We start from the raw sequence: 14985 nt of genomic DNA, 5'->3' as shown, positions 1-14985 counted from the left end.
GAGAGAGAGAGAGAATCTTATCTACACACACACACACACACACACACACACACACACACACACACACACACATATATATATATATATATATATATATATATATATATATATATATATATATATATATATATATATATATATATATATATATGTATGTATCATACACATTTTATTTGTAAAGTGAGGACTTACAATTCAAGGAAAATAGAAATAATGAGAACAAGAGTAAGCATAAAAGAATAAAATAACACTTAATGGAATGGAGAGAGTATTCAAATTAAATTGACTCTTTCAAATTAAGAAAAAATCTGTTTTTAGCTAAGAGTTACAACAAAAATTGCTGATTACGGGCAATTTTTCTTGTGTCTAAAGTAGGATAAAATTACAGCAATATGGAAGGGGATGGTGAGAAAATGAATTGTTACATTAATAATATTAATGTGCATCACTTACCTGTACTAATGTTTCTCTCACATAATGTGGGAGATTATGCCGGCTGACAACATAGTGGACAATATACTGACGGAGCTGTAAAATATCTTCTTTGCTCAAGTCTCGCCATTCCCGAATAACACCAACACGTAAAAGAGTAGCTGCTTCAAATAACAAGTAGTCAACCTGCGATCCCTCTGTAAAAGTAGTTATGCATCATGACAACACAGCAGTTGAAACATTAAATTAATATCACAAATTACAATAGTAATGTATTACCTACCTGTTACAAGGCACCGAAAGCATTTCAATTGAGAATTATGCAATCTCAAAAGTTTTTATAATGCATAGTGTGTAAGGTTATATTATCAAAGTAACTAAAGCACTCTTCCCTTCTTCAAACAAGGAAAATTTTAGAACTGCATTATCACTAATAAAAATAATGACAAGAAAACAACAAATAAATGTAGTTTGCATTTATTTGTGTGGTTATGTGGTTATATACAAAGCAAATCATACAAACATATCTTACCCCTGACTTACATTTTTATAAAAACAATGAAATTATAGAATTCACAACAACAGAGTCTAATAGCTCCAAACAGCAAAGTTTTTCATGAATAATATTCGGTTCATGAATATATTCATAATGCTGTATATAAAGATAAAAGTCAATGCCATAATGGTGTTTTTTTTTTGTGTTAGATTTGAAGAAGCTGAATACTTCTGAAAACTATACATAGTAGATTCACATCATCCTTGCATCTGATGTCTAGGCCAGTCCCTTATGACGCTCCTGATTGGCTGTTGATAAGCCAATCACAGGGCTGGAAACTCTCAATCTCTCTCGAAAGTTCACATAGGTTGGATGTATGTTCCACCTCTCCTGAGGGAGATGTCTTTCAAAAGTATACGTCACTAGAGGTGGAACACACATCCTGCCTATGTGAACTCTCAAGAGAGACTGAGTTTCTAGTCCTGTGAATGGCTTATCAACAGCCAATCAGGAGCGTTATGTGAATCTACTACTATAGCTACATAACTACTAAAAGAAAGTTTACCTTGAAAATAAAAATAAAAGCACATGATAGTAATATGAAACCGCAATCTCAAAGTAACTTAGGTAGAAGGTAACTTGAAGAATAATGTATTAGTGACTTGACACCTGTTCAATGATTGTAAATGAGTGAAAAAAGTCAATTATAAACTCATCTTCTTACAACCATTCTGGAGTTACAGCTACGAATTTCATGATCAACTTAATACAGTTCAGGTTGAAACAGCTAAAATGTACTACATACATAAAGTAAAAATATGGAGGAGTTTGCAGATTCACTGTACAGAATCTAGGACTAGCTGGTAATAAAAAAATATACAATATTAAGCCTACAGAACATATTCACAAATCAAAGTCCTTGAGTCTTCATCCCGTGTCTGTAACAGTCAGGTTATTAACTTGTTTAAAAGTACAGTTCACCAATGATGATAATAAGTAAACTAATGATTTATGATCTGGTAACAAAAATGAAGTACTGAATAAGATATGATATACTGTACTTACCTAAGAGTTGTCTACACAAGTTGAAAGGATTTTTTGTATTACGTAACTGAAGAAACACTTGTTCTGCCTCATGTCGCTGTTCTGATGTCACCAAATCTGGTGATGCCTGAAGAAAATTAAATATAAATCACGATATGTGCATACAAGTGGCTACTCTACAGAGGACATAAAATCACACAAGAAATTAGTAGGTTATTACAATCTGCATACTGAGGCTCAGATATGGGCATCTGTTACTTGCATAATTACCATTTGATCAATATTAGTACCATACTCCATGAAATACCATCTGTGAATTTCAGCAGAACAAAATGCTGCAAAGACATCCCAGTATAAAAAGTGAGCAGATCATATAATTTCCATAAAATTTCCCTTGTAGAAACTAAACTACTTGAAATTGGTCAATAAATCTGTTTTGTCGTCATTTGGAATATACAAAATACAAAAAGCGTATATGTTTAATAGAATCATAACAAACATATGAGCATCAGAGCTCTATACACAATAAGGAATCATACCCTGCATACATGAGGTAGAATTTATAAGATCGAAGCCTGTGTGTCGGGACTCGACACTAACACAATAATAATTGGTTATACATACTTATAACATTTACGCATTATGCAACTCAGTGCAATAGCTCTGAACTGAACGTGTCTGCAGAGCCAAGTTTCCCGCACTCGTTACAGAACGTCTTGCATACATGACAAAATCAAACGTGGCAAATTTGTATTTTTCCTAGCATACAAACCCTTGGTCTTTCAATAGGTGATTAACTTTCAGTGCAAGCTGGAGCCAGTTGTTTTACTTTAAGAGAATAAAGTAGTTATTCAGCTTCCATACAACACTAAAGCCAGATTAATTCCATGCAAACTCAATTACCTGTAAGCAATACAAGAAAAAGCACAGAATTTTAAAGTAATCAGTACTTTTCCTAATTACACAAATCAAAGCTTTTTATGTAGGGCTATTCCTTCAATCCCTATAGGACTACTCCTTAGCAGGGGCTGGAATCAGTCATTAAACAACCAACCCCCTCGTCTGCCATCAGATGGAAATTTAAATTTAAACATCAAAGGCTAAGAAGAGAGGTTGAGGTTGGATGAAGATATAAGGCCTTTTTTGGATACTTCAAAAATTTGTGATCTGTTCCTACAAAAAATGAAAACCATCATATTTTTAACTAAGACACTCACTCGTTATATGGAGGCTTATCTCTCAACTGACTAACAAGGAAAATCTAAGAGGGCTCTGACTAACAAGGGAAATCTTAGAGGGCTAAGTATCACCCGTGTGAGGGGCACCGCAAGTTGGAGGCAGCTAAATGTAGCCCATAAAATTGATACAGAATGTATTCTGCTTGAATTGGTGCCTTGCAGAGGGAGGAAAGATGCGAGCCAGTCACTCAAAATTCACCCCTAGCCTTATACCCCCAAAAGTATCTTAGGCACGATGCTTTTCTATTCAAGAGGAACCTGGTTGCTTAAAGAAACCACTGGAAAACCACCACAGGTCCCAAGAAAGTATTATGACTTTGTGGAAGATGTCCATTATGTAGAACGGGGTATGGGATGTCTGCCGTCCCTAGAAACTGCTCTCATTACTGTGCTACTAAAAAGTTCCTCAGAAATTCAAGGAACAATCCCATCTCCAGTCTTATGAGCTCTCGTCTGAATTGTACTACTGTCCACTTTGTCAGATGAGTTGTAAACTTGTGTTATTACAGCAGGAAGCCAGAAAGGGTGTTCCTTAACACCTTGTCTTGCTAGCAGTACTAACCAAGAATAACATTCTGTCTAAGGCCAGATATTCACGCTTAAGTTTACCTGTCAGTTGAGGTTTGTCATCTGTCCACACGTGTACCTGAAGCATACATGCTGTTCAAGTGTGCACGCCACCCCTCCTGAAGGTGAAGCTCATATAAAAATGACATGTGATTAAGGACTACTTGTCAAATAATGAACTGGATATTCTTTCATGACAGGAACCAGGAACTGCACTGAAACCTACCTGAGGTTGCTTCTTATTGCACTACACTGCACATACCCAACATGATAATAATCAATCACTGGTCATACAAAATTATGGTTGTTTTTCTTATGAGAATTGATACTACAATATTAGCCGAGATACTATCTACCATTAACTGCAGGAGGGACAGAGCTCCTGTTTGTTCTCTCACACACCTTTGGTTACCACTGAAGTGGTATTGGAACTCAAGCAAGAAAACTTTATGCACAGCTTGTTTAACAGACTTTTCTTTACAGCTTTTATGATTCCTTATTTTCCTGAATAAGTTCAACACTTTCTTATCCACAAAAAACCTCTTATATACTGCATTTTTGTTTGTATGGTGTTTTTACATTGCATGGAACCAGTGGTTATTCAGCAACAAGATTAACAGCTTTATGTGACTTCCGAACCACATCGAGGGTGAACTTCTATCACCAGAAATACACATCTCTAACCCCTCAGTAAAATGCCCAAGAATCGAACTTGTGGCCACTGAGGTGGCAGGCCAAGACCTTACTGGTCACACCACTGAGGCTGCCCAATATCAAGTTTAAAATTAGTATTATTGTAAAATTGATTTGGTATTCAAATACACTTGCTAATGGAGCTTTAACCAAGATTTGCATCCAAACAGCGATGTGAATCTTAAAAATGGATAACCTTGCTTTAGTATGGAATTTCTGGGATGGGGATCAAATTTAATGAAGCTTATGTACAAAGGGATGAAATAGCACTATAAGAGGAAAGGATTAAAGATGTGTAGAATCTAAATATTGAGGATCAATGTCCAGCACAAGTTCACAAGATATGGAACTTTTGTATAAAAGACTAAAAGAAAAAAGTAAATAAAATAATGGGCAAGCTGATCAAGATCTAGAAATCAAATACGACTAAAACTACACACAAAAGATTAGAAGTAGACATGGCTGACATAATTTGTATATACTTATTGCTCTATGGATATAAATCATGAAACTACTGCTCTGTATAACTAAACAATTGTATGGAAGTTCCATTTTAAGTGAGATAATGATCACACATAGATGGCTTGGACGAGTCCAAAACATTAACCCTGGGAGAACAGTAAATGATAGTGCCATCTGGCTCCTATGAGCACCAAAAGAGTTGAAAGACTCAGACCTAGGCTATATGGATGAGGCCGACAACACACAAGGCCGTGGAAGGTTGGTAGAAGATAAAACGCTGGCGAGAGCAGTGGCAGAACTTCACATAGTACCTTTGTGGCACATGACATTGGAGGCAATGATGATCTTCAACTTACTGGATGTGTCCTAACATTGCTCATGAATTTACAATTACACCTTGCATATGCCAAGGCTTCGCTTCCAAATTTGATAGTAACTGACCTTGTTACATGTGATGGTATGAGTAATTATCCAAAACAGCAATGACACACAGCATCTCTCCGTGCTATGTTGTCATGTAAAGAATGTGGGGAAGGAAAAGGTTTATCAGTGTAACACACGTAAATGGGAGGCGAGTGGTATCCACATTGCTAAAATTTACGTGTCCAACAGATTCATTGTTTTCCCTTATATGCTAATAACTTTGTAATCTTTTATCATATTTTATTAAAATATGGTGCATTTAAAAGTCTGTGTTTTGGCCAACATTATGATGTATCTTTGCCAAATATTCTATACACCTACATAATTTTTCATTTTAATTTCATTTTCTATATTTTCATAAATCTAAAAATAAACAATACAGCATGGCTATTTTTCACTGCATTGATTGTTTATTTATGTATAATGCATTAGGATGTAACTATCAATTAGAATAAGAAAAATTTAAATACTTCTAGTTGCAATACAAGCAAAAAGATTTCCAGCATCTTCTTCAGCCATTAAAGCAAGTCGCTCTTTATTAACACCCTTACCCACTCATATAAATCAAATACAGGCTAATTCTATTTAATTATCATGACTCTTAGACAAGAAGTGTATAGTGATAACAAATGGGGGAAATCCTTCACCCATCAAGGAAAATCATTACATTCCTTAGCTAATTGAAGTAAACCACTACTATAGTGGCTTGGTGTTCGGAACTGTTAAGTCCTCAAACTTGGGCTGAGCAACATATAAGGTTAATTCTGGCATGTGTTTCTGCAGGTACTGTGAGTGTTAATAGGGTAAAATACAGAATGGCCAGTCTCTACCGTAGCACGACCACCTTCCCAAAACACTAGTACTTCAACATGTTCTGTAACCCAGGATAGACATTAGTCAAGAGCCAGCGTCCGTCGCAGCAGCACCTCAAGACCTCTACTTTCCTTTTGAAATAAGTTTTTCTTCAAGTAAAATATTAAGGATGTAATTTCCGATTTTCGAGAAGGTGGTCGTTCTATGGTAGAGGCCGGCCATTCAGTATTTTACTGTAACATAATTTTATGTATTCTTAAAGATTGGAATACTGGCAAACCAAAAAGTTTAACTTATACCTAGTGGGTTAACCTAAAGCCTAGTATCCAAACCAGTGAGCCTTCCATAATATAGTATGTGTATTTTCAGTTTAACCTAACCCTGTCAACAGCTAACTAAGGCCTGACTTCCTGGACAAGAAACTGTAAACTAGCCAATGGTAAACTAAGGTTGTAAACTAGCCTACGAGGTAGACTTTACAAGAAAGGTCAGTCGAAAGGCTATAAACGCGGCTGGCCTAAGCTAAAGAGACAGGCCACAGAAATTTCCGAACGAAAATTTTGGGTGCCCGTTTATTAGGGTAGGTCGCTCTGTCACGCCTTTCCGACAGTCGTTCCAGGAAATGACAGGAGTAGCAGGGGGAGTACGACGACGACGGGGCACCCGTGCCTAAGCCTTATGGTCGCCTTGTTGAGTCAAAAAACTGCATTGAATGGAGATAACAGACACCACAGGCCTCCCCATGGCATGGGTGTGGTGGGCGTGGGCAACAGGTACCACCGAACCAGATGCACCACCACACAAAGAGACAGAGAGCCCCTCTACCTACCCGTTTGTTTACATCCTGTCTATACCAGACACAACTTCACACCCGCCCGCCAGCACCTCTCATTTCACTCGTCTCGTGACCTCTCATGTAACCGAATTTCACTCTTTTCTTGGTATCCACGTGATCTTTATGACCTATTCTTTCGGTTACAGTAAACCAAGATGAAATTTGACTCCACTAACCATCAATATTTGCGCCGCCTTCTCTAGTTGCTCCATGTTTAAGGTTGCGTGGGGCGGCGCACACTTACTGCCATCTGCTGCCGACCAAAAGCATCACATCCATCCACATTATACACACAAACACATGTACGAACAAACATTCGTACATATTAGTTTTATGGTGTTAATGTATCGTAGATTAGAAGATTAGCGGTCAGTTTTCCTTACTGTCTTAGGAATATTCTCTTTATATTTATGAAGACGTCGTAATGCAATCTCTTAGAAAGTAAACACTACCAGTTTCACGTTGTACCTACACGCACGTACGCGCAATCACTGTGCATTACTCAATAGATACGTCATTCATTGGGTAACAGACATAATCGTTTCTTTCGAGTATGACAGAAGTATATTTATATTTGCACGTGTTGCCTTTAAAAACAAACAATTTACTAACACCATTACCATATTTGCAAACACGCGTCCAAACTTGCCAATTTATAAATGCGTCACAGGATAATGAATTAGCGTTTTCTCTCACTCAAAGTGTGAAAATTTATTTAGATCGCACAGCAGTCTTTATGTAAAGAATAACAAGTTTGTTTTAAATCCATTTCATTTCCGACGGAAATGGTCTAGCCAGTACACCTTCAAGGTCATCTCGTTAATACGTGTATGGACTTGCACACTAAATGGCTGTTTTTGCTATATCCCGATGTCTGTCCTGGCTGCGGCAGTTAGTTCCACATCTGTATTCAGCCAAGTCTCGCCCCGAGAATCAAATGGATCAGTGCCGTACTTGGCCGAACAATACACAATATCCATACCAAACAAAATGCACGCCAAATATGATACCAATCGAATTAAGACGCCTCGCTACCAGTTCTCGGGTACAGATTAGTTTATTCTTTTTCTCTCGAACTGCGCTCCATGTTTCTTTGCTGATGTCACCTTATCCAGTCTTCACTGCAGGAAGATCAGACAGGCAAGCGTGAGTTTCATTCACATGGGATGACGCATCCTGATTACTACATTTCTTCTCCACCTGTGGCGATTCCTCACTCCCCCCCTCCCCATCCCTTTTTTCTTTCTTTTTTTATTCCTTGAAAATTTCCGGTTTAACTCTCAGCCAACCACCGATTCCATACACTGCAGACCAGCAGTAATATGAAGGCAATCTGTGGTGCGACGTGAATACTATTGCGCAATAGGATGAAACCGGTTTTAAGAAATGAAGTCATATCTTGAAGATGCACGGAGTTATCACACTAGTATTGAAGCTATTACAAGTATATATATATATATATATATAAATAATATATATATATATATATAGATATAGAATATATAAAGGTAAATATAAGCCACAAAGGAAAGTGAAACACCGCCGGAGTAGCTCGTGTTTCATTTTATTTATCCGTTTATCACGTTCCAAGCTTTCATGATTCAGTCAGTACCACACACACACACACACACACACACACACACACACACACACACACACACACATATATATATATATATATATATATATATATTATAAATATTATATAATATACATACAAGGTTACGTTTCTTCGCAATACCGTTCCTTATTTCATTATGGTTTACTTACCATACATTTATTGGTCTGAGCAATATTCATTTTATTCTGTACCCATATTGTATTTTCTGTTAATGTACAGCATCAGGATATGCCAGGGCAATACCTGCAAACCAACCTGTCTTGACCAAGCAGAGAACCAAAGGTTGGACTGACAAAAGGACGACTGTAGTTTTCACATCCCCCACGAACTCTTTTAACTTCTTATAAATTGGCTTCTCCCCCCCCCCCCCCCCCCCCACAACCCACCCGCAATTTTTTTTATGCTCTTAGATTCACTGTCCTTGAGCAATTCATCTTGAAGATCTTTTCATTTCTTTTCCTCTTCTTTGTTCTCCTCCATCTCTCGCAGTTTCCTTCCTTTGATCAGCAACTGATTTTCGAAGCTCTTATGATCCTCCACTTGAGCCTCTTTCATCTACTGTATCTGCTACAAACCTCCTTCGATCTCTCTCTCTCTCTCTCTCTCTCTCTCTCTCTTAGATATATATGCATTATTTATATGTGTATACAGTATATTAAGACGTTTACCTTACAGGAAGGCAGGCCTAAAGAAAGAGCAACAGAAGCCACTGCTTCTCACCTGCTTTAACAAATGAGCTGATGATGCACTCTGTATTAGAAGGCCTCAGTAACAATAGCTGCTCCACACACACTGAAAGTTCACCAGAAGCGTGTTGAACCCCCCTATATACACTGCACCCTTCACTATTATGATTTTTGTCTTGCACACACCACCACTCTTCCTGGGCATTATGATCCTGCCTCTGAAATATATCTTTCATGTTATCTATCTGGTCCTTTCATCTTCATCAGTCCATCGTTCTCCACTCTTCTTGCATTAACAAACCATTTATAAACACCATGATCCATTATTTCACTTATACAACCGTTTCACCACTACGAAGTATCTTCATATTTCTCATCATTTTGATTCATCTTACGCCGCATACGCGACGCACAGCTCATGCCAACAGCTTCCATCTTTTTTCCTTCATTCACATTCAACATCATTTCAGTTATCCTTAACAATACTTACCCTAAACAATACTTTTTTGCCTTCGTTTACATCGACAAAGTGAGTTTTTTTTTTTTTCAATCTTTTACACACATACTCTGATTACCTTTCTCGTTTTGCCTATTCCATAACATTCTCTCTCTCTCTCTCTCTCTCTCTCTCTCTCTCGTTTTCATCATTCTTTGCATTCACTGTGAAATACGTATACAAATTAACTGCCTGCTTATTTCACCTTTCATAATAATATTTATTTTTCCATTTCAACGGTTTCCAGTTATCCTCATTAAATTGTCATTCATATTTGTTCTCACCGTCCTCCATTTGTAAACATTTTTAAACTGTTTTACTCTTATGCATTTTTTTTTACTGTCCCTGGTCAGTACTGTATACGTGTAAACAACAACTGTTCCACGCTCCTTCACGATTCATTTAGTACTTCTCTCAACATTAGACCTATATCTCGTCCGTTCGTTTATTTTCTCACAGATCATGTTGTTCATGAAGATGTTGAACAGCCATGGAACATAACACAGGATCGTCACAGACCTACCTACTTTTGCACCTAGACATTCATTCAACCACTTATATATTCTAAGAAACTCGTCACTTCCAATACAAAAACTCTCGACAATTTCATTTTCTAACCCTTGCTCTTCAAAACCGTCCAAGTTCCTCTAGCAGTTCTATCATATGCTTTTCCTAAGTACCTTTCTGCCCCATAAAGCTTCATCCCTTTACTTTAAGGCTTCTCACATCACTATCTCGTATCGGACACGAATTCTACACCCCAGTCCTTGTCTAAACCAACATCATTCGCTTGTAAGTTTATCTCTTACTTTCACAATCGAAGTCCTACTCTAAACGTACCCAAAGGTGTGCTTGATAATGCCAAGCCCGTATAATTCTTACAGACGCCTCTATCACCTTTATTGCAATGCAACAAAATAATATTCTTCTTTTCCTTTCGAAACCTGACGTACTTTTATAAAACCCCAGTCAGCCACTCAGTCACACTATCACCACTGTACCGGAGCATCTCCCTTGTAACGCCATAAACTGCCTTATTCACTCTTGCGTCGTTCAGATCTGCTTCTCCTCCATCATTCACATTCAACAACTCTTCCGAATTTTGTCTCATCGACCGAGGATCGCAGTCGCATCGGACAACAGCGTTTAGTCTAGGGCACATTTCATTCATTCATCAACCCTTCTCTGTATTTATTACCTTAAATAACTTTTTTTTTCTCGTAAGTACGAGTAATTGCTTGGATTTAGTGTTGTATTTTCACTATTTACGTTCTTCTTTCTCTCTCTCTCTTTTTCAAATGTATTAACTATATTGTATCACGGACACGATCTCTTCTGTTAAGCAGCTGCATCTATAACAAAATTTATATTGTTCATTACACACACACACACACACCACACACACACACACACACACACACACACACACACATATATATATATATATATATATATATATATATATATATATATATATATACTCAAATACAATATATTTGATTTTTATTTATTTATCTTTTCACCCTTTTTTCATATACAAGTACTTTGTGAAAGATTGGTGAGCCAATTCATACCATTTCATTTTGTTCAATCTATCTCGGAGTGTCTCCTCATTACGAATACACACACACATATGTATAGTATATATATATATATATATATATATATATATATATATATATATATATATATATATATATATATATATATATATATATATATATATATATCAGGGGTAGCAAAGTACTAACCTCCTGATACTCCATCCTGGCTACGACTCACGCAGTCAACTACTTACCAGGCACACAATTCAGTTTTTTAAGTAACAGTCCCAATATCGTAGTTTTGTGAGCTCTAAGAGAGTCGTAGAGTGTTCGATAAGCCATGAAGGCACCGTAGGACATTGGTCTAACCTGAATATATTATTGTTAAACTCTGAAAAAAGTAAGGCATAATTTTCAAAACTATAGAATAACACTTCAAGAGGGTTTATTAGAACATCTGCAAGATGCCACTGACAGAAAGTCCTTTTGGAAATTTCCAAAATAGCTTTTGGAAACATTAAGAATAGCTTTTGGATTCTGCTTTTTTCCCGAAACTTTGATAACAGTGATTCTCTAATCAATCCAGTGAAGTCTGAAAATGCATTTCGTTGTTCTTTTTATAAAATAATCATGCAATGTCTTATAAGTATTTAGTCTAGCGGAGTGTCTTCTCAAGACAGTAACCACTTGACTCAGTTTTAATACTAACACCGAGTTCTGATTGATTTGTTAACAAAAAAAGTCTAATTTTATTGTATATTTTTCCAATCATATACTTTAGTTTTCGTGTTTCACTCTTTTATTTATTGATATTTTTACCATCCTGTTGCTAGGCGTATGATTTCATAGACGTACGCTTCCGAGATGATGCTGCTGTTGTATCAGGTTGCATGATTTTCTTTCGGACCGTGTGACCCAATTTCAAAAGACTCCACTGACTAGCATCTTGCCTAAACATCTTTTTTTCCCCTGTCATTCTGGTTCCACCACGCTATGTTTCTTCGTAGTATAGTAGGTTAAGTGGTACTACCTCACTCTAGCTGCTACTGGACGTGGGTTCGAATCTCACCGCTGAAGGACACATCTTCATTTATTACCGATCTGAATTCAAGGGTTGTAACTGCATGGGGTTCCTGAGACTGAGAAAATTGAGATGCTAAGGTCATGTACACACGCACACGCTTATAAATAATATATATATATGACGTCATTGTTATTTACAACTCAATACAATGAATTATAGCTCTTCTTCTCATGCAGCCGTATCCCACTCCTGAGCGGAGGCGCAGAATGCAACGGGCTCTCTCATCTCTACCCTACGAGTATGGCCACTAAAAGACCATTTCCCACGGAGGGCGTGACTTCAGAGACTGGAAAAAAAAAAGAAGGGCGGCGATGGCAAACCAACACCTCGGTTCCACCCGCTTCACAATAAGGCACAAGTGTTGAGGCGTCACCAGGTGCGAGAGTTTCACAAATCTACGCATTAGAAATTTATTTATAAATCTAATATATACAGTCATTGCCCTTTTGTTCTTATTTCTTTGTTCTGTAACCATAATCCCCTTTAACCGGTCTCTCCGTCGATCGGTCAATCATTTCCCTATATGTATGGTTTTTGTCCCACTTTGGTCCCCCCCTAAAATTTATAAAGTGTATCGATGAGTCTTCATAGTCATTTCTATACATTTTTCGCGGAAATTAATTCAATTTATAAGCTGTATACGTATTTTTCCTTCTTTCACAATGTATTTTAATAGACGTATAAGAATTTTTTCTTCCTTCAAAATCTAATTTATAAGATTTCGAACTTTTCCTGCTTTCAAAATCTTATTCAAAAGAGCATAGGAATATGCCATTCTTTTATAATTTAATTTAAAAGATGTATACGAAATTTTCCTTCTTTCAAAACCTTATTCAAGAGAGTATAGGAATATGTACTTCTTTTATAATCTTATTTGAAAGATGTATACGAACTTTTCCTACTTTCAAAATCTTATTCAAAAGAGCATAAGAATAAGAGAGTATAGGAATATGTCCTTCTTTTATAATTTAATTTAAAAGATGTATACGAACTTCTGCTTTCAAAATCTTATCCAAGAGAGCATAGGAATATGTCCTTCTTTTGTAATTTAATTTAAAAGATGTATAGGACTCACAAAATCAACTATTTCCTTATCATTAGTTTTTACTTAATTATTCCCTTCGGTCTCACTCCATTCCTATTTGTGATATGAGATCTATTCTTATTTGGCCGTACAAGTCAGTCATTTGCAGTATCTAATGCTTTTAATATGAGTTACTTTTTATGCATTATCGTTAATTTTATCAGGATTTCTAGATGTTTTTCTCATACAAACTATTACCCGGCATTGAAAACAAAGGTCTTTCATTTTTTTTTTGTTAAACACCTTGCCATGGTAAAAGGACTCATCATATGATTCCTTTTACTAAAAATGACAAACATCTCCAGACTTGCTAGACATTTCACTTCTATTATCCCGGGAGAGTCGCCATATATATGCTTACGCAAGAAAATCTCTGTTATATACGGATCATTCTGTTTACTGCACGTCTTTGTCACAAGATCTCAGATCACAAGAGCTCTTTTACCATCTAAGATACAACTGCTATTTTCCTATTATGCTATCTTCAGTGGAATTTTCCACTCATCTTATCAGGTTTCTTAAAGTAAGATGATGCGTATATGGCTTATACACATTTCATCCATCTTTTGTTGTATATGATATTACACATTTTGCTTTCATTCATTCTTGTGTGGTTCTTCCCTTGAATTCAAACATACCTTCCACTGAACAGCTGCTCTTCGGTCAAATAAGGACACGACTGGTCATCACCAAAGTCTGTCGACGATATCAGCAAAATACCCGGTAGTTATTTCCATGGATCGAGAAACCCCTTCACAAAATCAACGCTTAAGACCGGAAGCTGCCGCTTTCTGCGGCCACCTCCTTCAAGGGGGAAAAATGAGTGGACAGGTGATGTGCATGCTTGTGTGTGTGTGTGTGTGTATAGGCTACGTTTACATACATATATGTATAACATACAAACACACAGTATATATATATATATATATATATATATATATATATATATATATATATATATATATATATTATATATATATACACTTATTCCTGAGGAAGGGTGCATTGGATATCAAACGACGTTTGTGGCGGAAAATTCGTGAATATATGTTTATATATATATATATATATATATATATATATATATATATATATATATATATATATATATATAATATCTATAAATGTACTTGGAGAGAGAGAGAGAGAGAGAGAGAGAGAGAGAGAGAGAGAGAGAGAGGTTCCATAAAAGACTGAAATTAATTCGTCAAGAGCTGACCTTTCCACCTTTCGTCCTGTGGCTCAGTTGCGCTTCTGTTTCAGGAGCTATTAAAGTCATCTTGAGTATCCATCGAATATCTATACCCGTGAGAGACATGCGAAGCCTTAATTGGCTTCAAATTTCAGTTATTTACTGGAGTGATATCTAAGCTTCACCCCAATATAAATTAGATACTACTTTAAAAGGCGTCTTCCTCAAAACGAAAGATATCAACAATACGGCAATTCAGTTCAAGAAATCATCAA

General features: G+C 36.5%; 1 protein-coding gene across 1 annotated transcript in view; it reads right to left on the bottom strand.

Annotated features, from left to right (window-relative positions):
* Window positions 1-8214, bottom strand: part of LOC135217198 (exportin-4-like) — a 114327-nt gene extending 106113 nt beyond the window's left edge. Inside the window, exons 1-3 of the mRNA XM_064252926.1 lie at window positions 7180-8214; window positions 1994-2099; window positions 454-629 (exon numbers count right to left, since the gene is read on the bottom strand). Coding sequence (XP_064108996.1) covers window positions 454-629; window positions 1994-2099; window positions 7180-7215 — 318 coding nt within the window. The 5' untranslated portion in view covers window positions 7216-8214. The remainder of the gene's footprint in view (window positions 1-453; window positions 630-1993; window positions 2100-7179) is intronic.
* Window positions 8215-14985: the final 6771 nt, after the last annotated feature.

This window comes from Macrobrachium nipponense, chromosome 7 (assembly GCF_015104395.2).
Source record: "Macrobrachium nipponense isolate FS-2020 chromosome 7, ASM1510439v2, whole genome shotgun sequence".
Taxonomy (NCBI): Eukaryota; Metazoa; Arthropoda; class Malacostraca; order Decapoda; family Palaemonidae; genus Macrobrachium; species Macrobrachium nipponense.
Note: the sequence above shows the minus strand (reverse complement) of the source record. Positions and strands in the feature narration are given on the sequence as shown.